Consider the following 26671-nt stretch of genomic DNA (forward strand, 5'->3'; position numbering starts at 1 on the left):
AGACAGAGCGACGACACGTACAATAATACGAAAATAACTTTCAATCTCGCTTTTCCTTATTGTGTTCGAACGTGAGCGTCCCTTCAACGCACTGGAAGATCACTAGCATCATCAGCAAGCTCCACCGCGGGCAACCTTGGCCGAAACCACACCTCTCACTTCACGTCGAGCAACCGAGCAGGACTCACAGCAACTACTGTCCTAGCGAACGAAGAGTTTTTAAAGACAACATGACCCTCTACCCAGGCGTGGCTCTCATCACCGGTGCAGCATCGGGTAGGAACAATGTTCTCTCGGCTCTCATACCTCAGCATCGACTGATTGTCTCCCAGGAATCGGCCGCGCAACAGCAATCTCCTTTGCCCGCGAAGGCTGCCGCAAAATCGCCATTGCTGACCAGAACGAAACCGGCCTTGAAGAAACATCAAAGCTACTACAAGAAGCTGCTTCGAACGAAACCATCGACGTCTTCAGCAAAAAGGTCAACGTAGCCGTCGAAGACGAGGTCAATGGTTTCATCGATGGTGTTGCGGACAAGTTCGGACGCATCGATTATTGTGCCAACTGTGCTGGTACGTTGCTTTCCCTTGCCTCCATCTTCAAGGTGGTCAGAGGCAAGGCAGAGACAGTTGCTGATCAGGAGCGTATCTATTGGCAGGTATTCTGAGCGAGAACCAACGCTCCCACGAGAACTCTGTGGACGCATTCGATCGAATCAACGGGGTGAATCATCGAGGGTGTTGGTTGACGACCCGGGCGGAGATTCGGGTGATGTTGGGACAGGAGCCTCTTCCCACGTACGTCGTCTCCGTACGAATGTGAGCTGGCTGAACTGACGAATGTGCTTCGTAGGCACGACGGACGGCCTGGGAATCGAGGGAGTATAGGTACGTCCTCCTCCCGCAGTCAGTCCAAGGCAGCGAAGTGTTGAAACCAAAGCAGTCAGCATAGCATCCCAACTCGGCCTCGTAGGCCGTCCTGCAGCAGGTACTCTGCCCCTCCACTCCCTGCCATACTCCTGTCAGATGCTAAGTGTCGACAACAGCATCATACTGCGGCGCCAAAGCCGCCGTAATCAGCATGACCCGCTGCGACGCCATCGACTACTCCCAAGACAACATCCGCATCAACTGCGTTTGCCCTGGCATCATCGGTACTTGGTCCCCCTTTCGCCGTTCCTCTCGCCGTTCCTCTTCCACCCCACCCTCACAATTTCTCCTTTCGACCAATGTATTGACCGGAATCCAGACACACCAATGACCCAACCTCGCAACCCATCCAGCGGAGATGACCCCATCGCCTCCTCCGTCCCCATCGCACCGATGAATCGCAAAGGCACGCCGCAGGAGGTCGCGGACTGCGTGTTGTTTCTTTGCAGTAGTAAGGCTTCGTTTGTGCAGGGCTCCGCGATGGTGGTGGATGGGGGTTATATCATCAACTAGAGATTGCTTCCTTAGTCAACGGGCTGGATGAGCGGAAGTGGGTAGTAGGGTAGACTGTCAGGCAGTCGAGCAGCATCCAGCACAGTGCTGTCATCCTGGAACCAGAAGACTCACAGGTTGGAAAAGACATGCGCAGTCTCAAGCAGCGCATGCCTTCCGCCTCACCCTTGACATGAACATAGAAAAGAAAAGAGCAGCCATCAGTATTACGAGAACCCCGTTAAACTTCTACCGAAGATTATGTACAGTGAAACTCTCCAAAAGAGACTACGAGAGAGTTTGCACCACCTTTTGTCCCCTTAACGGCAGTAGTATAACACACACACCAGCACCTGTTCACCAAGAGTTCTCCTCCTCTTCTTTGCAGCAATGGATTTGATGACACTCAAAGGAAAATAATTTGTGGTATCTTGACACGAAGCCATCCCTCTAGTCCTCCTCCTCCTCTTCCGACGACTTGCCCACCAGAGTCCATCGGCTCTCGCCGTGCTCGTCCTTCTCGTGTCGGAGGGCGAGCTTGCTGAGGTGGCCGATGATGTTCTCCATCTGGGTGTCGTGGACGTTGCGGTTCTTGCGGCCGAGGTCGCTGAGGTAGGGGATCTGGTTGAGGAGCCAGTAGGTGATGGCCATGATGATGATAACACCGATCGAGTAGGCCCAGATGACAACAGCGGTGACGACGTCGGTGTGGCCGTACGTGGACTGCTTGAACCAGAACTGCGAGTTCGGGTCCGGGAGAGGGAGTTGGTGAACGCCGCCGGAGAGCCAGCCGAAGATACAGAACAGGGTAGCGACGGCGTCGACGGCACCAATGGCGCCAACGAGCTGCCACGATGGGAAGGTCTGGCCACCACGGGTGACGAAGATGAGCCAGTTCTCGGTCAGAGCAACTTCCAAGAACAGGATTTCTTGGATGTTGCCAAAGTTTTGCACGATACCGCCGTTAGGCACATAGAGCGTGCCGCGGATGATCCAGGTAGCAGCAGCGAGTTCAATGCCGAGAATAACGGAAATGATCCAGATCTTGGGCAATTGCCATTCGACGGGACGCTGTTCGGAGTGGGCGTTGTCGTACGCAACGGCGACGGTGGCCAAATCGGCGAATAGGGCGATGAAGACGATCAAGTCGGATCGGATGGTCTCGTTGATGATGATCATGGAGGTGACCAGGTAGATTTCCAGATGGAGACACAGAGCAATACGGTACTGGATGTACGACTTCATGCGCTGGAAAATCTGGCGGGCAATCTTGATGGCGAGAACAATAGTCGAGAGACCGGGCGCGAGGAAGACGATGTCGGCGGCGGCCTGGGCGGCTTCGGAAGCACCCTCGACAGCGATACCGCAGTCAGCCTTCTTTAGAGACGGAGCATCGTTGACACCTAGGATACGTTAGTAAGGCAAACATCAGAGTCGTGACTGTTCGAACCTACCATCACCAGTCATGGCAGTCAAATGACCACGCTGCTGCAGCATCTCCACGACCTGGTATTTGTGCTCTGGGAACACCTCGGCAAAACCGTCGGCGCGCTCGACAAGATCGTGCTGAGTGGTGCCAGAAAGACCACCGTGAATAAGCTTCTGAGAGTTGTAGACCTTCGTACCGAGAGCCAACATCTTGCAAGTCTCCTTGGCGATGGCAATGGCGTCACCCGTAAGCATCTTGACTGGGACACCGAGCTGCTGGGCTTCGACGATGGTCTGGGCAGTGTCCTCACGTGGAGGGTCGAACATAGAAAGCATACCCAACAGAACCCACGGGTCGTCGTTCTTCTTGTAGGCGACACCCAGGGAGCGAAAACCACGGCGGGCAAACTCAGTCGCCTTCTCCTTGAAGTGATCGGCAACCTCCTTGGTACATTCGGTCAGGTTGAGGACAGCCTTTGGTGCACCCTTGGCGCAGGTGAAGGTATCGCCGCGGAGAGTGACAACACAGGTAATGCGCTTGGAGACGGGGTCGAATGGGGTGAACTTGTCGGTCTTCCAGTCGTCCTTGAGAATGTCACGGGCCTTGGGGTAGCGCTTGAGCGTAAGAATGGTGACCTTGTCGATGGGGTCGAGGGACTTGATGTTGTGGGACGAGGCGAGAGCTGCGCACGCCATCATCCAGTTGACATCCTCGCCCTCGGCGACGTATGGCTCACGGATGGACAGCTGGTTGGCGGTGAGAGTACCGGTCTTGTCAGAGCAGAGCACGTCGACACCAGCAAGCGACTCGATGGCGGTAAGCTTCTGCACAATAGCCTGCTCCTTGGCGAGGTAGGCGGCACCGACGGCTAGAGTCGTGGTGGTGACGACAGGCAGACCGACGGGCACACCAATGATGAACAGGATCAGGACGTAGCGGAGCAAAGTGTTGTCAGAGTCCGTTGGCGTGGCGATGCCGAGATTGCGGTAGAAGCCGCCAATCCAGGCGAGGAGAATCCAGAACATGACCAGGACGAGAAGCGCAGTACCGATGTTGTTCATGATAGCCTTGAAGTGACCCTGGTCCTTGGCGCCTTGCACGAGAGTAGCGGTACGACCGACGAAGGAGAACCTGGCAGAGGTCTCGCAGACAGCATAGGCCTTGCCGCGCTTGCAACCAGTCGTGTAGTAGACCATGTCGCCCATGTACTTGTCCACAGCGAGCGACTCTCCGGTAATGGCAGACTGATCGGTGGCAATGATTGCGTGTCCTTGGTGGGCAACACCCTCCTCGCCCTCCTCGCCCTCCTTGTCTTCAGAGCCGGCCGGGTCCTCCTCTGGGTTGAGAGCATGCTGTTCGCGGAGTTCCTTGTACTTTTCGAAATCTTCCGGAGTCTCGTAGTCGCAAATCAAGCGAGCGTCGGCCGGGACAGTTTGACCTTCCTCAACGACCACAATGTCGCCAGGGACGAGTTCGCGAGCCTTGATATCTTGTTCTTGACCTTGACGGATGACGACCGCCTTCATGGCAATGTCACCCTTCAAACTTGCGACCACGTCTGCGGCCTGCTTCTCTTGATACCAACCGACGGCGGCGTTGAGCATGAGGATAGCGATAATGACACCGAAATCGATCCAGTCCTGAAGACCGGCAGCGAGGACGACAGCGACTTCCATGACTGCCAAGAGTTAGCTCGTCGCCTTGCAGTGGTGGTGTTCGCAGCGCAGATGCAAGCCAAGCCTTTTGCGCCCGAAGGTCGGGGGCTGTCCGAGCTTCCCGGCCAAAGCTCGAGAAAAGCAACAAAAGGCTGCAACGAGCCATTGCGGGCGCATAAAACGCGATGGATGCAGCGGATGAGTGATAGAAGCTGGGGGACTCACCATAGAGGATAGGACCGGTGAAAAACATCAAGAACTTGATGAACAAGTTCTCCTTCTCGGAGGAGAGCTCGTTCCAGCCGAAGCGCTTCCGGCGGTGCTCGACATCGCTGTTGCTGATGCCCTGCTTGATGTCGGCGTTGAGCCACTCGTCGGGCACGGAGCCGTCGTCTTCGGTCTTCTCTTCCTTGGCCCAGAACTAGATGGGATGTCAGCGGGATGCGAAGCGCGAGATGGAACCGCTGATGAAGCGGCTGAAGTAGACTCACCTTCCACGCCGGCTTCTTCTTCGTCTCGCCGCCGTCATCCTCGCCTTCCTCGGCGGCGGCAGCCTTGGGATCTCTGTATGTAGAGATGTACTTCTGAAGAGCAGTGTACTCGTCTAGAATGTCCATGTTAGCATGTGACGCGTTTGCGGCGATGGCAGTGATACACACCAAGATCCTCGATGTTGCCAGGTGCCTGCGACCACTTCCTCGACCTCGACCTGTGCTGCAGTCAGTACTGTGGCTGCCCGCACCGCACACACGATGCCAAGGTGAAAGCGCGACCGTACCTCTCAGCGTCGCCTCCGCCGTTCTCCATGTCCTTCTCGCCGAAGCTCACGCGCGGAGCCGCCATGGCGCAGTAGCGATAGCCAAATCAATGGTCGTCGCGGATGAGATGGGGGGTTGGTGATGGAGGGGAGATTGTGCCGTGTGAGCAGAGCAGGTGTGGGAGAAGAGAAGAAAGCTCCAAGCTGTGGTGGAAAGAAGCGGAGCTAAAAAGGAATCCAGAGCACGCTGGGTAAAAATGCCGAGATGCGTCAGCGGGAAGCTCACTGGCTCAGCGGGCTGTCGACGGGGGCCGGCGGTGGTCAGAAGAGCTGGGAGCAGAGGTAAAAGCAATCCAGCACACGATAGCCGAGTGCGCCTTCCTGTGAGCGATTTACCACCGAGTGCAGGCGCGAGGAAGCCAATGCCTGTACGACGAAAGGTGTGCAGGTGGAGAAAGGGCCGAAAAGGATGAGCGATCGAGACGTCAGTTTTGGGACAGTAGCGCAGCCGGCAGCCGTGCGGGCCCGCCAGCACCGAACAAGCAAGACGAACAGCTTATCATCGCCTGCCCACCAATTGACTCCTCGCAATCTGCTGCAACCTCACGCGCCATGCCAACGTTAAAGAGGGCGGCGAGGTCGGTGCGGGCTGATGTGCAGTGCGGGACACTGCTCGCATGACATCAGGAACTACCGGGTGCAGCTACAGCTCCGGCGAGTGCTTTGCAACGGCGAGCACACCAAGGACGACACAGTAACTACCGCCAAACCGTGGCACGCTCCCACAGACCAGAGCGTGTGCGAGCGAGCGCTGCACATCTCAACTTGCTCTCATTTCCTCGTAATCACGGAGCGCGCCCCAGCGCGGTCAGTGCCGGGGGCCCTAGCAGTCGCCGTTAACGACTGTGGCGCCTCGAGACGATCTTAGCGGAAATGAAGCAAACCCCACCACTTCCACTCGACAGCAGCATGATTTCCATGCGGCGGCCATTGATACGGCAGCTCTAAGTTACTTCCACCAGCTGATCTATTGTCTGCGATATTGCTGATGATACTTCTGATGAGCGAACGCATGCTGTGTAGAGGTAACGCTCACCCTCCCAGGGCTGCATGGATGGAATCGCCGTAATGTTGGGCAAGCGTGGGATCCATCCGCCGGCGCATCCCACTGCCTGAGGCGGTAAGCAGCGGATGAGCATCGTGGTGGTTGGCATGCACAGTAGGGTTCAGCGCAGCATTTAAAGGTGCACCAACAACTGCTTGGCTCTGGGCTTGTCTTGCGAAGGTGTGGTGGTGCGTCCAGTCCACAGTACATAGATCTACAGCGTCTGTTAAGAGCTACATGGACACATCGATTCCTTGTTGTCTGTCCCCAAAGCCGCGATTGCAACCCGGCCGCAAGAATTGATTGCGAAAGCGTGTTTCGGGTTCAATGGACGGCTTCGCCGGATGCCACCTCATCATCTTGGTTATCCGCCTCTCGCCGATATTTCGTGCGGTTCCTTCGTCTGACCGCAAATGCTTGAGATGAAAACTCTTAAAACGCGCAGTCCCAGCGTTTGGACCGTATTACCTTCAAACAAGCGGCGGTGGGAAGAGCTGCCGCTAGAGCCGTGCAAAGACTCCCAACAAGATCGGTCCGGTGCCGGCGCTCAAGAATTCGCCGAGCAATGATTTCGATCACCAAAATGCTTGTCGTTGGGCATTGCGCCATCTCCTGCGATGACCCTGAACCACACTTCTACGAGACCGAGTAGGTGACAGTGGAAAGCGGCCCACCGACCACATCAAGCGGGTCTTCTACCAGATCAAATGGCACCTGAAAAGGCCACGTTACTCTCTCCAAGGCTCTTGCAGTCTGCGAGGAGACCGATCGCACGGCTCGCTCCGACCTACATAGTCACCAGCTTTCACTGTTGCTTGGAAGAAGTGACAGTCCTGGTAACCACGGTCAGTACACTCGGGCGAGCTTGGCTTGTGATAACTTGGCCTTGTGTGGAATCTTGGAGGCCGGTGGCAGAATCGATCCTCCGTCTGACAGCGCTCCCTTGTGCCCTACACGTATTCTTCATTGAGCAGATACTTTCTGCCGAGCTGGACTCCGTCACGATTTTCTTCCTGTGGCTACGCGTCGATGGAAGTTGCGGTCTCTCGGAGGTTGATGCTTGCCCACGACTCCATTTGACTGCGTGGTGTGCTGGCGGTCATCCGCGTGAGGCTGTCGATTTGCGGGCTGTGTCCTCCCGCATGCACTTGTACATAATTCAACGGCCGATACGCACAAGGCACGCCTGAGTGCGAAAGTGTTACTTCGAGAAGATTTGCAGACCGCAAAAGGGTCTGCTATGGAGAAGGGATGAGGTCAAATCAAGCTTGGTATCATCGTCGACATGAGTAAGGCACGACAGGCGCAGTGAAGACACACGCGACTTCTCAGATGCTGTTGCTGCTTGATCATGTGGAAGATGAGGTACGGCAAGTTCATTCCAGTTGCTAGTCCACTATTCTCTCTCCCATCGGTCTCCGTGGCAGCTCGCCGCATTCCAGTGCAATACATCACCATCATGGCGGAAGTAGAAGAATCATCGAAAAGACAGACTCTTATTTCTCAACATCTCCGTCCTATCTTGCGGCCAAACCTAACAACAGAGCCATTGACAACACAAGCACCATATTCATACTCGACTTCAGATTCTCGAACCGCAGAACTCTGCCCTCCTCACTGGCGGCGTGCAAAGCAGAGAGGAGTACGGCACAAGCTCAAAGGTATCCTCTTGAAGGACTTGCAAAGCTACAAATTCAAATCGCCACCGAGCAGCTCTCCTGACAAGAGACCGGCCATGATGCGGATGAAAGACTCGGACGACTACATTACCGCCCGTGCAGCAAACCCGCGGACCGGACTGATATCGCCGAGTGTGGGCACGCTATCTTCCAGACCTCCACCAACGCCAGAATCACCCGCTGAGGCCCTGAAATGGAAAGACGACCACCCGCCCTCCCCCACGCCAGACGTCAAAGCCAGACCAGCCCTCAGACGAGCCTTCGAAGGCCGAAAAGGCCGCACAAAGGGCGTAGCAAAATGGTCCATGAACGACGACGGCTGGTCTACAAACGCCTCCGTCGCTTCACCGAGAATCACAGCGGCCGACGCAGACACTGACCTCTGCATCTCGAAGTCGCACCCTCACCTGGCTGACGATGCGTTTATGGTGCACATGCCTTCAGCTCGGGAGCCGCAGCCGTATGCGTATCCGGGATACTCGGCGAAGGAGATCGATGCGTTTGAGTATTACAGGCAGAAGGCGAGGAGGGTGTCGTCTGAGGGTTATGATAGGAGGATACTCATCCGAGATCAGAATGTTTCTGCGTATCCTGGAGGCATTCAGCAGGATCTTCAGCATGCAAAGACAAGAGGGGCCAAAGAGAACGAATCTCAAGCTCAAATGTTCACGCGGACTCCATTCGATGCCATCAGGACAGTCAAGACGCGGCCAGCTCAGCAGACACTGCGCACCTCGAACGACGACATGCACTGTTTCGGCGGCGCCGAACTCCAAACAGCCTCCTTCGCTCCCTTCTCCTCCCCACGAACGCCAGCACCGCACTTCGGACCCGAGCTCACCACCGCGCTCAAAACCATCCACAAACCAGCACCCGGGAGTCCCGTCCTCCGCAAACCACTCCCGCACGACGACCACCACACCCCACCCACAGCCGACTCCTCCCCCGACCTCCGCCACCTCCCCCTAATCCGCCTAATCCACCCCCTCCACGCTTCCTCCCCCCGCAACCCAGCGCAAGGGCACCGCCAATGCTCCCTCGGCTGCGACAAGGACGCTTCCACCTCCTTGTGCGTCCCTTTTCGCTTGGCGGCGGGACACGATGCGACCACCTCTGCTTCACCGTCCCTCTTCGCCGGTGTCGCGCAGCCGAGCGTTGGCAAGGGCGAACAAGGAGACGGCCAAGCTTCTCAGAGGGGTGTACAGGGGGTGGAGGCCGGGAGGACGTCGGTCTTGGCTGATATACTGATCGCGGGGATGATTAGTATGCTGGAGTTGTGCAAGCGCTTTCGGCTACCGGCGGTGCGGGTTGGGGTATTTGAAGTTTTGACAGCAGAAAATGCTACGCCAGTCCAGAAAGCGGATGCGATGAGGAATATTTTATCTGGAGCGGGACAGGCGTTGGTGCTTGTGACAGTCGTGGCAGTGGTATGGCAGGTTGGGAGCGCGGTGGTGAGGTGTTTGCAGATTCTGTTTTGGCCAGTTTTGGTGCCGTTGAGGATCATGAAATGGGTGTGTGTGGGTGGGTAGATTAGGAACAGAATCGTTTAGCGTGTATCATCTATTGTCTACGGTGAACAGAAGCAGTGCTAGGCTATGCCTGACCCAAAGTCCCAGCAGACCTATGGTAGATTGCATGATCAGGACCTCGATGGCGAGTCTGTCTTCTCGCAGCGGGCCACGCCAGACCAGCCATAAGTTGAGAAGCGTAAAGTTGGTCGACTCCGTGACCCTTCCATTGTCGTCAACTTTGATCCGCATCAATTTCAAACCGTGCAGCAGCTTCATGACCTCTCCAACCAGCGGCCGCAATGGCTTCTCCTCCTCGAACGTCACGATCGACGGCTCCAGTAACCCAGTTCTGGCATTGAATTTCGGCAATCGATGTCGCGGACACGGCACGATGTGAAACAGCTGCGGCACCGAGTAGACAAAGTTGAAGATCTGCGGGATGAATAGCAGTAACAACGTCTTACTAAAGTGCCCCAGTATCCCTACAACAGCGAACACCATGCCAGCGAAGTAGCAATACGTGTCTCCCACAAACACCCTAGCCGGGAACCAGTTGTGCATGAGCAGAGCTGCTGAGACGCCGATGAGTGGTAGCAGCAGGTAGATGCTGAAGAGATGCGATTCAGCTGCCGGATGGCCCTCAGGCGAAAGGTACAGTATATCGTTGACGACAATCAAAAGCGCGATCACAATCGATTGTGCGACTTCGATCCCGTTGATGCCGGCGAGCATGTTGATGCTGTTGGGGCAGAAGATGCAGATGGCTGCCATGTAGATGTAGTAGAAACCGCCGAGATCAAGCAGCTCGCCTAGATAAGGTCGAAAGGGTAGTGGTACGACTACGTGCGTGACGCCGAAGTCGACGAAGTAGAGGCCAAGCATGGGGAGGGCGGCGAAGGCTGGGATGAAGAATTTGTGGCGCCAGCGCATGTCGAAGGAGTCGTCGAGGATGCCGAGGATGGTTTCGGAAGCGATGGTGGCGTAGGCGAAGCCGTATGATGCGAGCTGGAAGATGTTAGATTAACGGGACTTCACCAGTTGGCTGGACAGCTGGCTCACCTTCTCAAGTGGGAAGCGGTGCAAGAAGCGACCGTTCTCGATGTCCTGCGCTTCAAGCACTCGATCCTTGTTGCCGGCTCCGGAGGTGACCTCGACCATGTGTGACTTGAAGGCGAACGGGAGGAAGTTGATGATCGCCAGGAGGTATACCAGGGCACATACCAGGCCCATTGACTCTGGTCTGGCATGGATATTAGCGATTGTGCTGTGCTGGATAATATTGCAGACCTACATCTCTACCGGACTCTTCTTGGACATATCCCGCCCCTTGTATCCTCGCTTGATGAAGACATCGCCGGTCCAGAGCACAAGTGCATAGGAGAAGACGAAAGCAAGGCCGCTGATGGCGAGCGAGGAGAAAAGCGGTTCGCCATTACTTTTCCAGGCGTTGACCAGAATCGAGAGACATGCTGCCGATAGTACGGCGAGCGAGTATGTCTCTGTTGCCGTAAGATCGCGCATGCTAGACCACGAACTCCATCTTGATGTTTGTGAGTTGTAGACAGTTGTCGAGAAAAGATATTCGAGATGCAGCTAAGGGTCAAGGGGGCGAGGCGAGCCAATCAACGTGATGGTCCTTGTCGACGCCTTCCTTCTTTGTCGACGACAGCAATGCTCCCCAAATTTCTAACAAGAACTGCCCGCTGGAGATCAATGGGAGGTTGGAAGGTCCATTTGACTATGGCCACTGTCAGTGGTCGGTGAGTTTCAAGAAGCTCCAAACTATTCAAAACATGGCCTCCAATGGCTTCCACCGCTTCTCCCACGGCCACGATGACCTAGTGCTCGCCATCAGCTACAACTTCTACGGCACGCGTCTGGCTACTGCATCTTCGGACCACCGAGTCAAAGTCTGGGACCGCGATGAGAAGTCTGGTCAATGGAGCGTTACGGATACCTGGACTGCCCACGATGCCGAAGTCACGGATGTCAATTGGAATGGCCCGTACGTAGGAGACCACCTAGCAACCATCGGCGAAGATGGTCTGCTGAAAGTCTGGCAGGAGGATGTCAACGAAGCACCCAACTCCGGCCGTAGGTTCAGAAAGATCTTCGAGCAGCTCACAGCAACAGGAGCGCCCTTCATGAGTCTTGAATTCAAGAACATTGGTACGGAGAGCTATCTGGCTGCTATAACCAGAGACGGATACCTGTCTATCTTGGAGCCCGAGGAGACAGCAGATTTAAGTAGCTGGCGGGTCATGTGGGCTGACTACCTCTGCAAGACGCCTTCCCGGATGGAGGAGACTGGATTCCGCGTCAGCTGGCACAAGGAGAAGTTGCCCGCCTGGCCAGCCATCTTAGCAGGACTCGACAGGAAGTGCTTGAGCTTGGCAGTATCTGTCGGTGAGGTCGTGAAGGTCTACCGCACCGACAGCGAGAGGAAGTTCTATACCGCAGCTGTGCTCGAAGGCGCCAAGGGGCTGGTGAGGGACGTCAGCTGGGCGGGCGGAAGCATGCGTGGATTCGATGTTGTTGCTACTGCGAGCAAAGATGGCTGTGTCAGGATCTACGAACTTCACACGCCTGGCGCGGTTTCTTTATCGACCACCAACATGGCACAAGCTCCTGAATCCACCACATTGTCTCCTCAAAGCGCCCCGATTAGGCAAAGTCGCTCTGGCATAGGAGCCGGGTTGGCTGGCAGCACTAAAGGGCGTAGAGAGGAGAACACCGCGGCGCCTGGAGCCATTAAGCAGGAACCGAAGCTGGTTGCAGAGATTGAAACTCATGCAGGCGCTCCGTGGCGAGTGGACTGGTCACAGATGGGCGATATCTTGGTCTCCACCGGCGACGATGGCAAGGTGAGGTTGTGGAAGAAGGCGGTTGATGGCAAATGGCTGGAGGCTACCGAGATTGACGCCACTACTAAAGATACATGAAGCTGCCTTTGTCCTACTCAAACGGCTTATCATCCAAGCTTATGACTGGACCATCCCGAATCCGCATCGTCTCTGATCCTCCACCTTCTGGTCTCACCAAGGACTTGGACATTTCCCTTCTCCTTCTTTGGCTCGAGTATCCAAGATCAGGGCCACGATCAATCCGTACAAGCCTAGCGTGGACGTCAGCGAGGCAACTTCGTCGAAAGTTACCATCTCGCTCACCAAGCACTTCCCCAAAGATTAAGATCAGCACCATGCTGACGAACATCCGCGGCTGCTGCGCCAGACTTCGCACACCCGCATCACCAGCGATGCCCAACGTGAAGCCGGCAGCAAGCCCGCACAGCCCGACTGCCAGGCCCGTGCCAAGGTTGACCAGCGCCGTGTACAGGGAGAGCTGCACTCGAATGTGGTTAGAGATGATCACGCTGGCGATCAGACCGTAGATTGCCAGAATGCCTGAGAAGACTGTGGGCAAGAGCACTGTGTTGGGCGTCAGCAGAAGTCTTGACGGCCGCTGCGATTTCGTAGGAAGAAGAGGGGAAATGCTGACTGTAGACGCCCAAGTCAGGACGCAAGACGCCGGCAGAGAAAGCTCCGATGCTGGACTTTGCGGTGCCGTAGCTGGCGCCGAACGAGGTGAAGACGATGGCGGCGACGCAGCCGATGGAGCTGAAGAAGGGCTGTGAGGGTGAGCTTTAGCAAATGGGTCATTGCTGCTCGAGACAAGAAGGACGCATACTGCATAGACTGGGCTGGACACAGTATGGCTTCGTTTAGCGAACCTCGATGCCATGGTGAGGTGCTCTATGTGCTTACCACATATCAGACGCCATGACTGGTAGAAGAACGTCCGGGGCTTTGGATGGAGGAAGTACTGAGAATGAAGGATGGTGGGAGGAGAGTCAAGAGGGAGTTCTCAGCATGCTATCACATCGACATGATCTACACATGAGCTGGTCAGGCCATCACCCGACGCGCCCGCAGCGTCCGCTCAAGGACAGGCGGTAGAATTGCTTCAAGGCACCGACATTAGAAGCGGTCTTAGGGTTGTACGACTTGGCGGCTCCTCTTACGAATGGCGCAGCTTTCCCTTCCATTGGCCCTCCGAGGACCAAGCTGCAAATCTGTGGGCGCCGAGAAATAATAGATAATGGGGAGGAGAGCAGCTGGAGAAGATCAAAGAAGGGTTGAGGTTGTGGCGTGTTGTCGTGTCAATACCGTCATGTAGTATTCAGTACACCATCCCAACGTTTGACAGATGCCTTTCGATACATTGGAGTTGAACAGGATGCTTGCTTGGGGCTTAATGAAATTGGCATCCAACATGTAGGAGAGAATGCAAGTCGCTATAGTGTTGTGTGACGTCGTCTGGAGTAGGACCGCGGAAGCTTCAATGTCTCGACTTCGTCCTTCTGTTTGCGGGCATATCCTACAACGATGATAGGAATTCTTAATAGCCCATGAGCTCGACTACTGAGGCGGCAGACATGCCTCCCTTCCCAGGCCGCACGATCAACTTCGGCAAATTCAATGTAACGTCGCAGGTAGTCAAGTCCACTCTCCCCCATCCATTTGCCCATCTGACGATTGACTGTGTACGCAGGTCTTCCACCTTACCCCCCACTCCTTCGCCCTTGTCAATCTCAAACCTCTCCTCCCGGGCCACATCCTCGTCTGTCCCCTCCGTCCCCTTCCACGCCTATCCGACCTCTCCCAGCCCGAAATCAGCGACCTCTTCACCACCGTGACCCGCATCCAACGCACCCTCACCCGCCTCTACAAAGCCGACGCCTTCAACGTCGCTGTCCAAGACGGCGAGGCAGCGGGCCAGAGCGTACCGCATGTGCATTGTCATGTGATACCGCGGACGGTCGGGGATCCTGGGGGCGGGGATAAGGTGCATGAGTGGTTGGAGGGCGAAGAGGGGGACGTAGGACGGCATCAGAGGGAGTGGGCGAAGGATGAGGAGAGGAAGCCGAGGGGGATGGAGGAGATGGAGAAGGAGGCTAGGTGGCTGAGGGAGGAGATGGGGAGGGATGAGGAGGGGGCGGGGAGGCTTTGAGATGCCGTCTACGTCAGAAGACCACATGAAATGGAGGCGAATGGTTCTCGTGTCGAGGGTTGCGACCTCTGTGGCAGAACACAGTGCTGCATGCTGGATACCATCTCGTCGCTTTGCACGGCCGACACACGAGAGACGCCACAGTACAAATTACAACAGCTCAGCAGGGCGCAACACGCTTTCTGCCAAGAAAGAACACGCTCGGCCCCGTGTGAGCAAAAACTGAGATACAGCTACCTCGATCGTGGATATCCTTTGCTCGTCACGGCGGAGGGTGCGTATTGTCGACTCTCAGATTCGCCCTCCGGTCTCGAGTCCGCGATGGCCAGTGAAAGCTCCCACAGAATTGCTTATACACGAAATCCGATGGGCTGGGTTGCTTACCACGGTTCCGCGGCTCCACCGTTACCAAGTCCGCAAGCGATACGATCAAGATTGCACCTCCGCCTGCGACGCTTGATCCTCGAACGCATATTCGGCTTCAGAATTGAAGTGGAATCTGTCTGGTCCGATTTAAGCGCATCGAGTACGTGGGTACCATGAAAGTTCCATCTTCATTCGAGAGCCTTTCCCTGATTACCACATGGTAAGCATCAACCAACGAATTTCGAAAGAGCGCCCAATCGCATTACCCACTGCACACGATTACCTACTTCTCCAGCAGCAAGACAGTTCGCTCCCAAGTGGGTTCGACCGCAAGTGGGTTTCCCACACTGTCCACGAACTGAGAAGAAAGGATGGGTGAGCATCTGTGTATAAGTATCGGTGTCCTCCTCCACCAGATTTTCCCATCTCATCCTCAACCCATATCCTCTCCTATATACATTCCCTCAAAACACCCTCTTCTACCCCTAGACAAATTCCCAACATCATCACGTTCGCGGAGATGCGTACCACCGTCCTCGCCACCGCCCTCGGTGCGGCCACCGTCGGTGCTCGTCCGGCCACTATCTCCTCTGAGGCATCGAGTATCCTCAAGAACAGCCCCAACCACGCCCCTCTCGCCGGCCGCGGCATCATCGACGATGCCTTCAACTTCGAGTAAGCCTCTTCCCAAGCCTCCTACAAGACGAGACGCTATGCTAACCTCTCCTCCAGCGGCCCAAACTACGTCGGCCCTTATGAGGACGACATGATGTCGCCCTACAACCCCTCCACCGACCAGGACCTTCCCAGCCCAGCCGAGCTCCTGGATGAAGAGGAGTCCCTGCGCGAATGCACCCTCCGCATGGGCAGCGGCGAACACTGCAGACAGCCGCCGCATTTCTTCGACAATAACTATGGTCCCGAATGGGATAAGCAGTTCCGTCATATCGACTTTGGCATCGGGCATGGGACGGGGCATAAGAGGGATGTCTCCAGCGAGGACGGGGAGAAGCCTGCTGCTGATGTTGTTTCGCCTATCCCGACTTCGTTGTTGGTGACAAATTTGCCCGCGTGGATGTGGTCATCGATGATACATCAGAGTAAGACTACGCTCGCGACGCAGACGAAGACTGGTCAGGCTACGGCTACCACGCATCCGAAGTTTGCGGAGGGCACTGTGACTCAAGATGGCGAGGAGCCTACCGCTGCCAAACATCCCAAGGAGGTCGAGAAGCCTACCGCGACTGAGGGTGGAGATAAACCTACCGGCCCCACACCCCCCATGCCAACCACTTCCCTGGGATGTCTGCCATTCCTCGGCATGTGTCTCAACGATTTGCCTCCCGGGGTCGTTCCCGTGAAGCGCGACCTCGCCGGCCCTGGCCCTGTAAAGCCAGGTTCCCCAGGCCACATGGGTGGCAACATGCTCGCGAAGCTCTCGCAGGTCTTTGCGCCGCTGGCCAAGGCCATCGCGTGGCTCGACTCGATGAGGACTGGTGTAGTGGATGATGCCGAGATCGTCAAGGCGACAGCTGCGCAGGACTGGGCCACTATCGAACAGCTCGTCGAGACTCGCTGGAACGCCACCAAGGAGGAGATCGATAAGCGCTGGGCAGCGGTCAAGGAGGACATGAATGCCGTCGTTGCCCGGGACCTCGCGAACGCCATCACCGCACAGCCTGACAATGGCCGCCACAGGAAGAGAGCCGATGGCTGGCTCAAGCGCCTCATGGAGGGCGACGTGGGCTTCTACTTCTCCACTCTCCATCCCGTCGACATGGACAAGCCGTGGCGTCGCGGTGTGGAAGGGGAGCAGCCTGAGGAAGGCCACCTCGAAGGCGAAGGCTACCACCACCCGGTCAACATGGACAAGCGCGGCGAGAAAGACGACAAGAAGAATGCACCGGCTTCGGATGACGAAAAACCCACCGTCCCCTCCACTTTCGAGGACATCCCACCCTTCCCTCTATTGATCGCCTACTGGATTCACCAGAACCCCGAGCGCGCTCAGGCAATCCTCGAGCACGCTCTCCGCAGCGACCCGCAGACTAACACCACCCTCTTGACCGCCATGCTCAAGGATATGAGCGCAGTCTTCCAGCACAGCACCCACCTGGCTGCCAGAGGCTTGGTGCCGGACGGCAAGACCGGCTTCACCGTCATCAACAGCACGGAGCACTACCGCCGTGCCGACGTCACGCCGCCCACCGAGCAAGACGTCCTGCGCGCGCTTAAATCCGTCACCCCATCCACCCTCACGGACCCAACCGAGCTGCAGCAAATCATCACCGCCGCGCTCAACTTCGCCAAGCTCGCCCTAGCCGGAGCCGGAGAGCAAGCAGGACCCAAGACCCCTACGACGACCTACGAGGTAACCATGCCAGGGGCGGGCACGGCGACGATCATCCCGATGCCGGCGCCGGAGCCGGGTACGCCCTTCGAGCCCGAAATAATAAACATTGGCAAGCGCGGCGCCCCCGACGATGACGGGGACGACTACCCCACCATCGAGCAGGCAACCCCCATCACGACCGAGGACAGCACGACGTACAATCTCTACCCGACCGAGGAGGGCCAGGCGGAGGACGGGCGGAATCATCACCACCTCGATGTGCCGGGGCAGGGGGGGATGGAGTTTAAGGTGAATTACATCCCTCCCCGCAGCAAGCGGGGTGAAGACGGCGGGGAGGAGGAGAGCACGGAGCGCGTAGACGGCGTGCCGGAGAAGGCGGTGGTGGAGCCGGGGACCCCCATCGAGCTCGGGAACGGTTGTACGTATGAGTGGGGAGTTGTGGTTTGTGAATTTGCTTTTTGAGAGCCCCGGCTTTTCATGTCTCTTGTCGCGTGGTATGATGTTCTAGTGGCGCGTAACTACGGCTCGCAGTGAGACAAATATCTCGTCCATCGCATCACCATCCAAGCGCCCCGCTCCCACCCTCCCCAGTCCCTCCACAACACCAATAACGCCACGCCACACCACCCGTCCTCCCATGCCCCCCTCCCTCAGTTCGCCAAAATCGTCTTCACAACATCCACATAGTTCAACTCCCCACTACTCGTATCCACGGCCTTCAACAGCTCATCCACCTCCTCATCGCTCATCTTCTCCCCCAAATTCGTCAGGATGTAGCGGAACTGCCCTACGCCGATGAAGCCCGTGAGGTCCTTGTCGAAGACCTGGAAGCCGCGGCAGTACTCTTCGGGTTCGCCCGGGTCGCGGAAACCGCCGGGGCGGTTGAGGATGCGGGTGAAGGAGTCGAAGTCGACTGTAACATGTTAGCAGAGTTACGAGGGGCAGGGTGGGGTGGGGAGGGCAACGCACAATCACCGCCCGCCTGTCCTTCCAGATCGTGAATCTCGGAGAGAGTTGGGTTCTGGCCGCATGCGCGTAGCAAGTCGCCGAGGGAGTCGAGGGAGACGCGCCCGTTGCCGCGCTTGTCGAAGAGGGAGAAGGCTTCTTTGAAGTTGGTGCTTTGCGCCTGTTGTTCCGCCATCGTTTGTCAGTCTTCTTCGCGCTTCTTGAGGATATTGTCGCGGTGAGGAGTGTGTAGGTAGCGCGTAGGACAGTGGTAGGATGGTAGAGAAGATGTTGTTGTGGTCTACCACGTGAAAGCGTCTTGCGTGCTCACGACGGGCTTTGTTGACGCGGCTGTGGGCTCCTCCTGAAGAGCGGGCAAAAAGTGGTGGGACGCAGGTACGTACCATTGTATTGAACGTCCGATCTCGCTGTCGTCTTTGACAATTCGATTGTTGCACAGCTGTTCCTGTTGGTGAAGACTGAAGCAAGGGAGTCTTCTCCAAAGAACGAAAGATTGACTGCAGATGCGCTTGGACTGTGCTACAAAACGTGCAATCCCTGTGGCGCTCTTTCCCGCGCTCGGTCGTCGTTGCTGCGACAACATCGCCAAGAGAATCACATGTCAAGATTCGTCCATACCACAAATCGATATGGACAATTGGAAAGATGAGTCCCCATACAAGCGACACAGCACGTCGGTCCACAAGGACGGCAAGAAATAATGAAGCTTCAGCAAACCAGCCCCTTTCCACCACTCTCCTCTAACAACACCACCTCATCATCACCAACCTCATCAAAACGAGAAAAAGAATCAATCCACCAAACTCCCAAGCCAAGATTCGAACTTGGGTCTCCCGCGTATCGTGTTCTAAGAACTAGACGGGCGGACTGCACCATCTCACCGTTAGCAAAGCGTACAAATCACATGATATCAGCGCCCGGAATGGGCCGGATATGGAGGTGTGCTTACAATGCTGGCCGCTGCACCACTCGGGATGATCGAGCAAGAGGAAGTGAGGCTGATGTAAGACTGCTCACTTGCTTGTGGGAATATGGGAATTATTGAATTATGTATGTTGGTGAGACGGACGGGCGTAACTCGGGAGAGGAAGCAGAGTAAGGGAGAGAGACGCCAGATGCTGGCATAAACACTATGAGGCCAGGTCAGGGCAAGTTCTACTTGACCTCCCCACCCCCCTCAAACTCCCTAAACATCTTCTCCACCATCCCGCGACAAATCGGATGGTAAAACTCCCTCTTCCCCTCAAACGTCCTCCTCGCCAACGCCAAATCCACCTTCATCAGCTCCCGGAACAACCAGCGCACATACTTCATTCTTCCGACTTTCCCTACCAGCTCCGCCGCTGGCTCGTACAGGCTTTCTGTCTTCGCTTGGAGCCCGACGAGGTAGTAGCGCGAGACTAGCTCCACGTTCTTGGAGGCGGCGAGACCGTAGACGGAGCCCATTTTCTCGACGAGCGAGGGGGTGAGGGGAGGGGAGGGGGCGAGGAGGGCTTCGAGGAAGACTACAATTTGGTTCGCGGTGAAGTTGGAGATGTCGGAGGGGGATGGGGTGAAGTCTGAGGAGGAGGAGGAGTTGAGGGATTTCCACTTCTCGGCCAGGGCGTAGCATTGGTCTGCTAGTGTGGTGTCGAAGTCGGGTTTGGGTGGGTAGCCGGGCTTGTAGAACCATGTGTCCCAGTCGAGATCGTTGAGCTTTTTGGAGGCGTCGGCGTCCGAGGCGAAGAAGTCAAGGAGGGTGGCTTTGAACTCGTAGCTATCGACGCTTCGTTCCTTGTAGGTGGTGAAGTAGTGCGGGATGAACTTGTCCCACTTCTGCTTCCCAACAAGCTTCTCGAGATAGTATAGGAACGTCGAGCCCTTCTCGTATGGAATAGTCGAAAACGCATCATCGGGATCCTTGCCCTTGAGATCGACAATCAGTTTCGTAAATTCGTGTTCCTCACCGAACCTCTCAATCCCCTCGCGGAGCGCCGTCCACCCGATGATGGCGCTGAAGTCGCGGTACTGATCTCCCCCGTGCACTGCGGCCTGTAGACGGCGCTCGAGATAGACGGTCCAGCCTTCGTTGAGCCAGAAGTGCTCCCACGAGGCGTTGGAGACCAGGTTGCCGGACCAGGAGTGCGCGAGCTCGTGGGCGATGACGTCGACGTTCTGGCGGTCGCCGGAGATGAGGGTTGGGGTTGCGAAGGTGTACATGGGATTTTCCATGCCTCCGTAGGGGAAGGAGGGGGGAAGGACGAGGACGTTGTAGGTCGTCCAGGCGTAGGGGTAGACGATCTTCTCTGCGGCTTGGATGTAGGGCTCGGTGTCATGTTCAAACTCCCACTGGCATTCTTGTAGCTCCTCTGGCCCGGTCCAGACCGTCGATCGAGGGCCTATGGAGGCGCAAGCGATATCACCAGACGCCAAGGCAAAGAGATATGATGGCATGGGGATAACTTGGTGGTAGGTATAGAGCAGTGTACCTGATTTGCCATCCTTGCCGGGTTGGAAGTCCCTCGCACCGGTGGAGAGGCCAGAGGCAAGGACAGGAAGCGGAGAGCGGATGTTGAAGGTGTACTGCGACTTCACATCTGGAGTATCCTGGCAGGGGAAGAGGGAGCGGCCGTGGATAGCTTGACATTGGGAGAACATATAAGGATGCTTCTTGTTGCTCGTTTGAGCTGGGTCGAACCATTGCAGGCCCGTGCAGTCTTTGGTGGTTTGCATGCCGATACGGACGTCCAACTCGTCCTCGTTGGCGTGCTTGTCGTCGACTTGGATGGTCAGAGGGCTGCCGTATGGCTCCATCCGGGACGGTGCTAGCTCATAGTCGGCCTTGCTGCCGGCGACTTCGACGCTGGTGATGTCGAGATAGCTGGTGTCGAGGACAATCTTGGGTTCTTTGGCCAGTCGAGCGAGAGAAAGGGTAACATGGCCGACGACTTTCTTGGCGTCGAAGTCGATGTTGAAGTCGGCGGTGGTACGCTTCGTCCTCCAAGCGTTGTAGTTGGATAGCGTGTTGGGGTCTCTGGGTTGGTGTATCGAGGCGGCTGCCTTTTCGGCGGCGGCATCAGAGATGGGACGGATGGCCATGCTGGCGGTGGTAGTCCTGGTCTTGAAGAACGGGCTGATGTTTTGCTTGTTGTATAAGCAAGCTGTTCTGGTCCATAGGAGGAGTGACGAACTTTTAAGCAGTTTGTGCATCCAGCTGAGTCCCTCAGCTCTATTAGCGCTATCAGCTCCTACCTCCTAGTATGATGTTGCATTGCAGTCGACGGCTCAAGTTGTGCCGAGAGCCATTGAAGATCATCAAAAGTCACGTGGCTTTGGTATCACTAGCGCGACTTCCATCCCACATTCGACGCCACAACATCGACGCGTGCTCGAACATCATCGACATTTCCCGACAACACCACGTCAATCGCACACCGCAGAACATGCGGTGACGCGTGCAACACAAAAACATGGCCCGTCTGCGCAGTGCGCCCACCTCACAACAGCCCGCGACAACAGCATCACAGCCGAAGCGACCAGCGCTGAAAGAGAAGACCAACACCACGCGCGCCAAAGCGACCGTATACGACGATGATGGTGAAACGGATGGGCTCGTGAAAGATGCGCGACCGCGACGAGGGCGGCCGAAGAAGGTGGTGCAGCAGGAGGATGAGTTCATCATGGCGGGAGGACTTGGCCAGGCTGGCTCTGAGGATAAGACCATGGAGCGCAGCGCGCCGGCACCGACCACGAATGAACTTGTGAAGAGCGATGCGCCGATCGCCGTCAGAGGCACTAGGAGACCTGCGGCGCGCGCGACGAAGAAGACAGCGGAGGGTGAGGCAGATGGCGGTGTCATGAATGGAGTGAAGGGGAAGATGCAGGCCACGTCGCGGACTCAAGTTGCTCGTACACGGAAGCAGGACGGTATTGGGCAAGCTGAAGAGACCGCATTCGAAGTTCTACCCACCAAGTCGCCGCCGGTGCAAGAGCGCTCAGAGTTCTCCATCTCGCCATCTCCTCCACCACCAGGCAAGCTGAGCTCCGTCAGCAGGCAGCGAACTTCACTCGCTCAGCCCGGCTCTGCGCTTCGCTCACACGAGACTCCTGCCGTCGAGACCAGCATTCTAGCGCTCAAGAACTTCAAGCGAAGACCGAGACAGCCTAGTATGCTGCAAATGGTCCAGCAGCGAACTGCCAGTGCGCGGCCATCTGGTGTCGGCGCTCGCGTGGATGATGACCCGGACGTCTATGATCTTGTAAACGACGAAGACGAGCTAGAGGATTTCGAGCCGGAAGCCGAAGGCACGCCACTGCATGTAACCAAGAAGGGCCAGCAAGGCAAGGCGGCTTCCAAGAGGGTCTCGAACGCACGACAGGAACCACACTCTGCAGCAAAGCCGTCGCCAGTTGCCAACACAAGAAAGCGGAAGTCAGGAGATGTAGACACATCTTCCTCCGCATTAGAACCATTGAGAGCAAAACGCCGGAAGTCTAGCCCAGCACACCGCGACGAGGAGCCTCAAGCCGACGTCCGACGTAGCGTCTCTGTCCAGCAGACGTCCCCAGCTCGACTGGGATCAAGTCCGCCGAAAGTCACAGCAGACGTGCAAGTCATCCACTCATCAGTGTCTTCTACACCGCCCACTGAACCATCATCACCGGCCCAAGAGCAGCCGGATATGGATGAGGATGCTGTGATCCCATCTACAGAGAAGGAACGAGAAGGCCAGCAGTACGCTCTTCGTGGGAATGTCGATGACGCGCCGGAGATAGACGCCGACGGCACAATGGCAGAGCCTGCAAGTAGCAGCCCACCGGCCGAAGAGCCTCCTACCGCTACACAGCGGACGGACATCATGGCCGACCCTCTCACGCAAATGACACCTCTCAGACCACAACGAGACAAACCGAAGAAGAACAAGAAGACAGGTCCAGTGACCACTGCATCTCTTCAGAATCTCATGCCGAAGCGAAGGCAACCGCCGAAGCCTCGACCTCGCAAGTCAGAGTGTGACATAGATTCGGAGTCCGAGAACGACGATCCGCTCGACACGAGCCTACTTGAGGGCGACGAGGACGAGTTGGGTGGGAAGCTGCGGCGGAAGACGAAGTCAAAGCCTTCCGCCAAAGGCAAGAAAGGCAAGGCAGCCGCCGCTCAAAGTAAGCCTCGCCAATCGAAGGCCAACGCGCAGACTGCACGCAAGTCCTCCGCGGCTCTACCTCCACGCAAAGCGACTGCCACGAAGAAGCCTGCGAAGACTTACGGGCGGGCGGCGGCGGCTTCAGACAAGGAGAACAACTACGATGGAGAGAGCGCAGATGGCAATGATGACTCCGTGCTGCCGGACAATTCGATGAGCATGTACGAAGCGGCGCGGAGTAGGGAGCTGGAAGCGGCGAAGAAGAAGTTCGCAAAGGTGGATGAGTGGGACATGGAGTTCGAGAGCATGAGTTTCGAGGAGCATCGGAGTTCCAGTCAGGGGTGGCGGTGATACTTTATTCTCGTGTTGCTTGGGTGGGAAACAATGTCATGAGTTACGAGCGATCTGCAGTTGATACCTATGAGCCGATCGTGCCGATATGGCATAGTATCCGACGTATTTTATCATCCCCCTACAGACATCTCATCATTCATCCAAGCACGCTAAGTCCGCCTCTCATAAAAATCAATCGGGAATCCCAACTGCTCACACTCGTCCTTCCCACCATAGACATAAAACGGCTCCTCGGCACTCGGATACTCCATCAACCGCAACTGCATCGCCTTCCCCGCCTGCACTGGCTCCCACTGCCCCCCACCCCTCGCAACCTCCTCACTCGTATTCGTAAACCCCCTCACAGCCAAGAACGCCGGATCCGGCGTCGGATTGTACGTCCGCACAAACGACGCCCAGGTATCGACCGCGAACTGCGCCATTGGAATGTCCTGCTCGTCCCGTGGCGGGAGGCCGACAAACGCGATCGTGCCGAAGGTGTAGTAGAGCTCGCCCGAGTGGCATTTGAAGTACTCTTTGCTCGGGTCGCCGTACGGGTGGCCGGGGGAGGGAGGGGCTTCGCAGACGGGGTAGTTGGGCGAGTAGCCGATGGATTGGTAGCTGCGGTTGAATTCGTAGAAGTAGATTTCGCAGAGGGTGGAGTGCAGGGTCGCGCTGTAGGCGGAGGCGAAGGCGAGGCAGCGGAACTCGGAGTCTGTGGCTATGCGGGCGGTGGTGTTGAAGATGTCGAGGGTGGCGTTGGGGCCGGAGGGGGTGGGGTAGGTGGATAGTGCGCCGATGCGGGGGAGGTTGAAGCCGTTGCTTTTGATGAAGCTGGAGAGGGTGTCGTTTGGTTCGGGGTAGGAGATGAAGGCCGCGCCGTCGTCGCGCATGAAGCCCGTCATTACGTAGGCGGAGTTGATGGGGCCGTTGCCGGTGACTTCGAGTTGGTCGGTGACGAGGTATGTGCCGTCGACGACGAGGTAGCGCGCTCTATCGGGGTCGCTCTGGTTCGCGAGAAAGTAGGGGTTGGCGTTGCGTAGACAGGCGAGATGGGATGATGCTGTGGTGCAGTTCGTGGCGTTGAGAATTGGCTCTACGAACATGTTGACCTCCTGTTCGATGGTGTACCAGTCCGAATAGGTGTGAGCGTAGTTCAAGCCTGCCAAGTTAGATTGTGGAATGGCGCCTGCGAACAAGCCAGCAGCTTTCGGAGACGCCAGCAGAGCTCGTACACTAGCTGCTCCAGCACTCTGTCCAGCAATCGTCACACGGCTTGGATCGCCTCCAAAAGCCTTGATATGCTCTTGTACCCACTGCAGAGCAGTTATTTGATCAGCGATCCCGAAGTTGCCATTCGTCTCTCCATCCTCAAGCGCCAGGAATCCCAGCGTTCCTAAGCGGTAGTTGATCGTGACAACCACGACATCTCCTCGACTAACCAGAGGCCCACCATCTTGCGTCGGATCACTTCCAGTGCCTCCGGTAAAAGCACCTCCATGGATCCAGAAGAACACCGGCTTGAGCTCCCTCTGAGTCGCTTCGTCGCCCGGGAGAAACGGTGTCCAGATATTGAGGAAGAGACAGTCCTCCGAGCCCACATTCCCAGCTTGGACGCACTGGCTTCCGAAATCTAGAGCATCGGAATGTCCGGATTCGTTGTAGAGAGAACTATATGTGAACCGCTCCGGCTGGGCAGCATACCTCACCCCTTCAAAACGGAACGCAAACCTATCTCTAAACCCTGTCCAGCTCTGATCGCCAGACGCTACGGTCGATCGCCATGCAGTCGAGTTGTCGATGTGACCGGAGGTGCTGATCGGAGCCGACTGCGTGCAGAGGACCGGCCAGAGCTGACCGCAATCACTCATGCCTTGCTGGCCAGTGGCCGTGATGGTACTGCAGCTCGAGTCCTCGTGACCGGCAGTCCAGAACGGTCCGACTTGGCCTTGGTAGGCGAGGTACCCCAAGAACTCATGGGCGTCGGACGATGGAGACCAGAGCGACTCTCCGAGATACGAGCAAGCTGCCTGAGCGTCCGAGTTCGTCATAGAGGTGGATAGGACGAGTGCTGCGTTTGTTCGACTGGAGTTCTTGCCTGCCTGACATCAGCGCACTGTGGACGGAATGGGCGCTGCTCCGACATACCGTAGAGATCATTCTGCGCTAGAATGCTCATCCCACTGCCAACATCTGCTGGACCGCATCCTCGTGCCTGCTGTCGTGCTTCCAGCGCCGCAGACTTGGACGTCTCTGTCGGAAGCCCATGGCAGCACACTAGCATAAGAGCCGCGACAGCTGAAAACCGTCCTTCCATCGTGAACAGGCTAGGACGAGACGAGCGAGCAAGAGACTGGAGAGAAGCGACTACGAGAAGACCTACTAAGCTTCGGGAAGAAGGTGTACAAGCAACATTTTATGTGCCTGACTAGCGACTAACATTGTCCCGGCACTGAGCGTCCTCGTGGCACTGCCGTTCGAGCCGTTGCACTCAATGCTGCAGAAGCCGTTGTGCCGCGAGGTTGAAAGTCGTCATGGAGGAGACCAGAAGTGCGGAGTCGAGAGGTGAAGTCGAAGGCATTTATCCGCCAGACGAGGCACGTGACAATTGCTGCAACGACGCCAGTCAAACGTGACACGGTCGAGTTGCAGAGTTGAATTGGAGTTTGACGAATGTTCATATCTTCTTCCTCAATAAAGCTATAGTAGAGTGGAACGAGCGGGGCGTCTGCTCCACGCTCTTTTGTGTATACGCGCTGCGGGACGCACGCACGTCACGCTCATAATGAGACAGTCAGTCTCTCCATCGAATGAGCCAAGTGGCCCAGATGTACGTCCAACCGCATAGCCCTCCCAAAGAAGTGACAACTCTATACGCCGCGCTTGCATGCAACAGGTCGTTCGATCCATCCTCCCAGTAATACCCACAAGTTCGTCCGCCTTTTCTATCGTATCTCAACAAT

The 26671-nt window shown here is 56.6% G+C and overlaps 12 protein-coding genes across 12 annotated transcripts; 6 read left to right on the forward strand and 6 right to left on the reverse strand.

Annotated features, from left to right (window-relative positions):
- Positions 1 to 230: 230 nt before the first annotated feature.
- On the forward strand, positions 231 to 667 carry LTR77_007859 (uncharacterized protein; the record flags this gene model as incomplete). The annotated part of the gene is made up of 2 exons (XM_064805095.1): positions 231 to 276; positions 333 to 667. The coding sequence occupies 2 exons, from the start codon at positions 231 to 233 to the stop codon at positions 665 to 667; spliced, it is 381 nt and encodes a 126-aa protein (XP_064656937.1).
- A 1204-nt stretch (positions 668 to 1871) lies between these two features.
- Positions 1872 to 5348, reverse strand: LTR77_007860 (uncharacterized protein; the record flags this gene model as incomplete). The annotated part of the gene is made up of 6 exons (XM_064805096.1): positions 1872 to 2824; positions 2876 to 4528; positions 4731 to 4926; positions 4997 to 5109; positions 5165 to 5214; positions 5284 to 5348. 6 exons carry the CDS (start codon positions 5346 to 5348, stop codon positions 1872 to 1874), a joined length of 3030 nt encoding a protein of 1009 aa, XP_064656938.1.
- Positions 5349 to 7826: 2478 nt separating this feature from the next.
- Positions 7827 to 9575, forward strand: LTR77_007861 (uncharacterized protein; the record flags this gene model as incomplete). Its single annotated transcript, XM_064805097.1, has 2 exons — positions 7827 to 9309; positions 9529 to 9575. 2 exons carry the CDS (start codon positions 7827 to 7829, stop codon positions 9573 to 9575), a joined length of 1530 nt encoding a protein of 509 aa, XP_064656939.1.
- Positions 9576 to 9602: 27 nt separating this feature from the next.
- Positions 9603 to 11078, reverse strand: ALG7 (tunicamycin resistance protein; the record flags this gene model as incomplete). The annotated part of the gene is made up of 3 exons (XM_064805098.1): positions 9603 to 10562; positions 10617 to 10797; positions 10849 to 11078. The coding sequence occupies 3 exons, from the start codon at positions 11076 to 11078 to the stop codon at positions 9603 to 9605; spliced, it is 1371 nt and encodes a 456-aa protein (XP_064656940.1).
- A 272-nt stretch (positions 11079 to 11350) lies between these two features.
- LTR77_007863 (uncharacterized protein) lies at positions 11351 to 12499 on the forward strand (the record flags this gene model as incomplete). The annotated part of the gene is made up of 1 exon (XM_064805099.1): positions 11351 to 12499. One exon carries the CDS (start codon positions 11351 to 11353, stop codon positions 12497 to 12499), a length of 1149 nt encoding a protein of 382 aa, XP_064656941.1.
- Positions 12500 to 12512: 13 nt separating this feature from the next.
- Positions 12513 to 13298, reverse strand: VMA3 (H(+)-transporting V0 sector ATPase subunit c; the record flags this gene model as incomplete). The annotated part of the gene is made up of 3 exons (XM_064805100.1): positions 12513 to 12985; positions 13056 to 13185; positions 13245 to 13298. The coding sequence occupies 3 exons, from the start codon at positions 13296 to 13298 to the stop codon at positions 12513 to 12515; spliced, it is 657 nt and encodes a 218-aa protein (XP_064656942.1).
- A 694-nt stretch (positions 13299 to 13992) lies between these two features.
- Positions 13993 to 14567, forward strand: HNT2 (Dinucleoside triphosphate hydrolase; the record flags this gene model as incomplete). The annotated part of the gene is made up of 2 exons (XM_064805101.1): positions 13993 to 14049; positions 14109 to 14567. The coding sequence occupies 2 exons, from the start codon at positions 13993 to 13995 to the stop codon at positions 14565 to 14567; spliced, it is 516 nt and encodes a 171-aa protein (XP_064656943.1).
- An 886-nt stretch (positions 14568 to 15453) lies between these two features.
- Positions 15454 to 17748, forward strand: LTR77_007866 (uncharacterized protein; the record flags this gene model as incomplete). Its single annotated transcript, XM_064805102.1, has 2 exons — positions 15454 to 15608; positions 15666 to 17748. 2 exons carry the CDS (start codon positions 15454 to 15456, stop codon positions 17746 to 17748), a joined length of 2238 nt encoding a protein of 745 aa, XP_064656944.1.
- Positions 17749 to 17936: 188 nt separating this feature from the next.
- On the reverse strand, positions 17937 to 18427 carry cdc4 (myosin II light chain; the record flags this gene model as incomplete). The annotated part of the gene is made up of 2 exons (XM_064805103.1): positions 17937 to 18199; positions 18256 to 18427. The coding sequence occupies 2 exons, from the start codon at positions 18425 to 18427 to the stop codon at positions 17937 to 17939; spliced, it is 435 nt and encodes a 144-aa protein (XP_064656945.1).
- A 980-nt stretch (positions 18428 to 19407) lies between these two features.
- On the reverse strand, positions 19408 to 21330 carry LAP2 (Leucyl aminopeptidase yscIV; the record flags this gene model as incomplete). Its single annotated transcript, XM_064805104.1, has 2 exons — positions 19408 to 20630; positions 20721 to 21330. 2 exons carry the CDS (start codon positions 21328 to 21330, stop codon positions 19408 to 19410), a joined length of 1833 nt encoding a protein of 610 aa, XP_064656946.1.
- Positions 21331 to 21701: 371 nt separating this feature from the next.
- LTR77_007869 (uncharacterized protein) lies at positions 21702 to 23726 on the forward strand (the record flags this gene model as incomplete). The annotated part of the gene is made up of 1 exon (XM_064805105.1): positions 21702 to 23726. One exon carries the CDS (start codon positions 21702 to 21704, stop codon positions 23724 to 23726), a length of 2025 nt encoding a protein of 674 aa, XP_064656947.1.
- A 152-nt stretch (positions 23727 to 23878) lies between these two features.
- On the reverse strand, positions 23879 to 26025 carry LTR77_007870 (uncharacterized protein; the record flags this gene model as incomplete). Its single annotated transcript, XM_064805106.1, has 2 exons — positions 23879 to 25806; positions 25857 to 26025. 2 exons carry the CDS (start codon positions 26023 to 26025, stop codon positions 23879 to 23881), a joined length of 2097 nt encoding a protein of 698 aa, XP_064656948.1.
- Positions 26026 to 26671: the final 646 nt, after the last annotated feature.

The sequence above is a fragment of the Saxophila tyrrhenica genome, assembly GCF_035928015.1.
Source record: "Saxophila tyrrhenica strain CCFEE 5935 chromosome Unknown scaffold_12, whole genome shotgun sequence".
Classification (NCBI taxonomy): domain Eukaryota; kingdom Fungi; phylum Ascomycota; class Dothideomycetes; order Mycosphaerellales; family Extremaceae; genus Saxophila; species Saxophila tyrrhenica.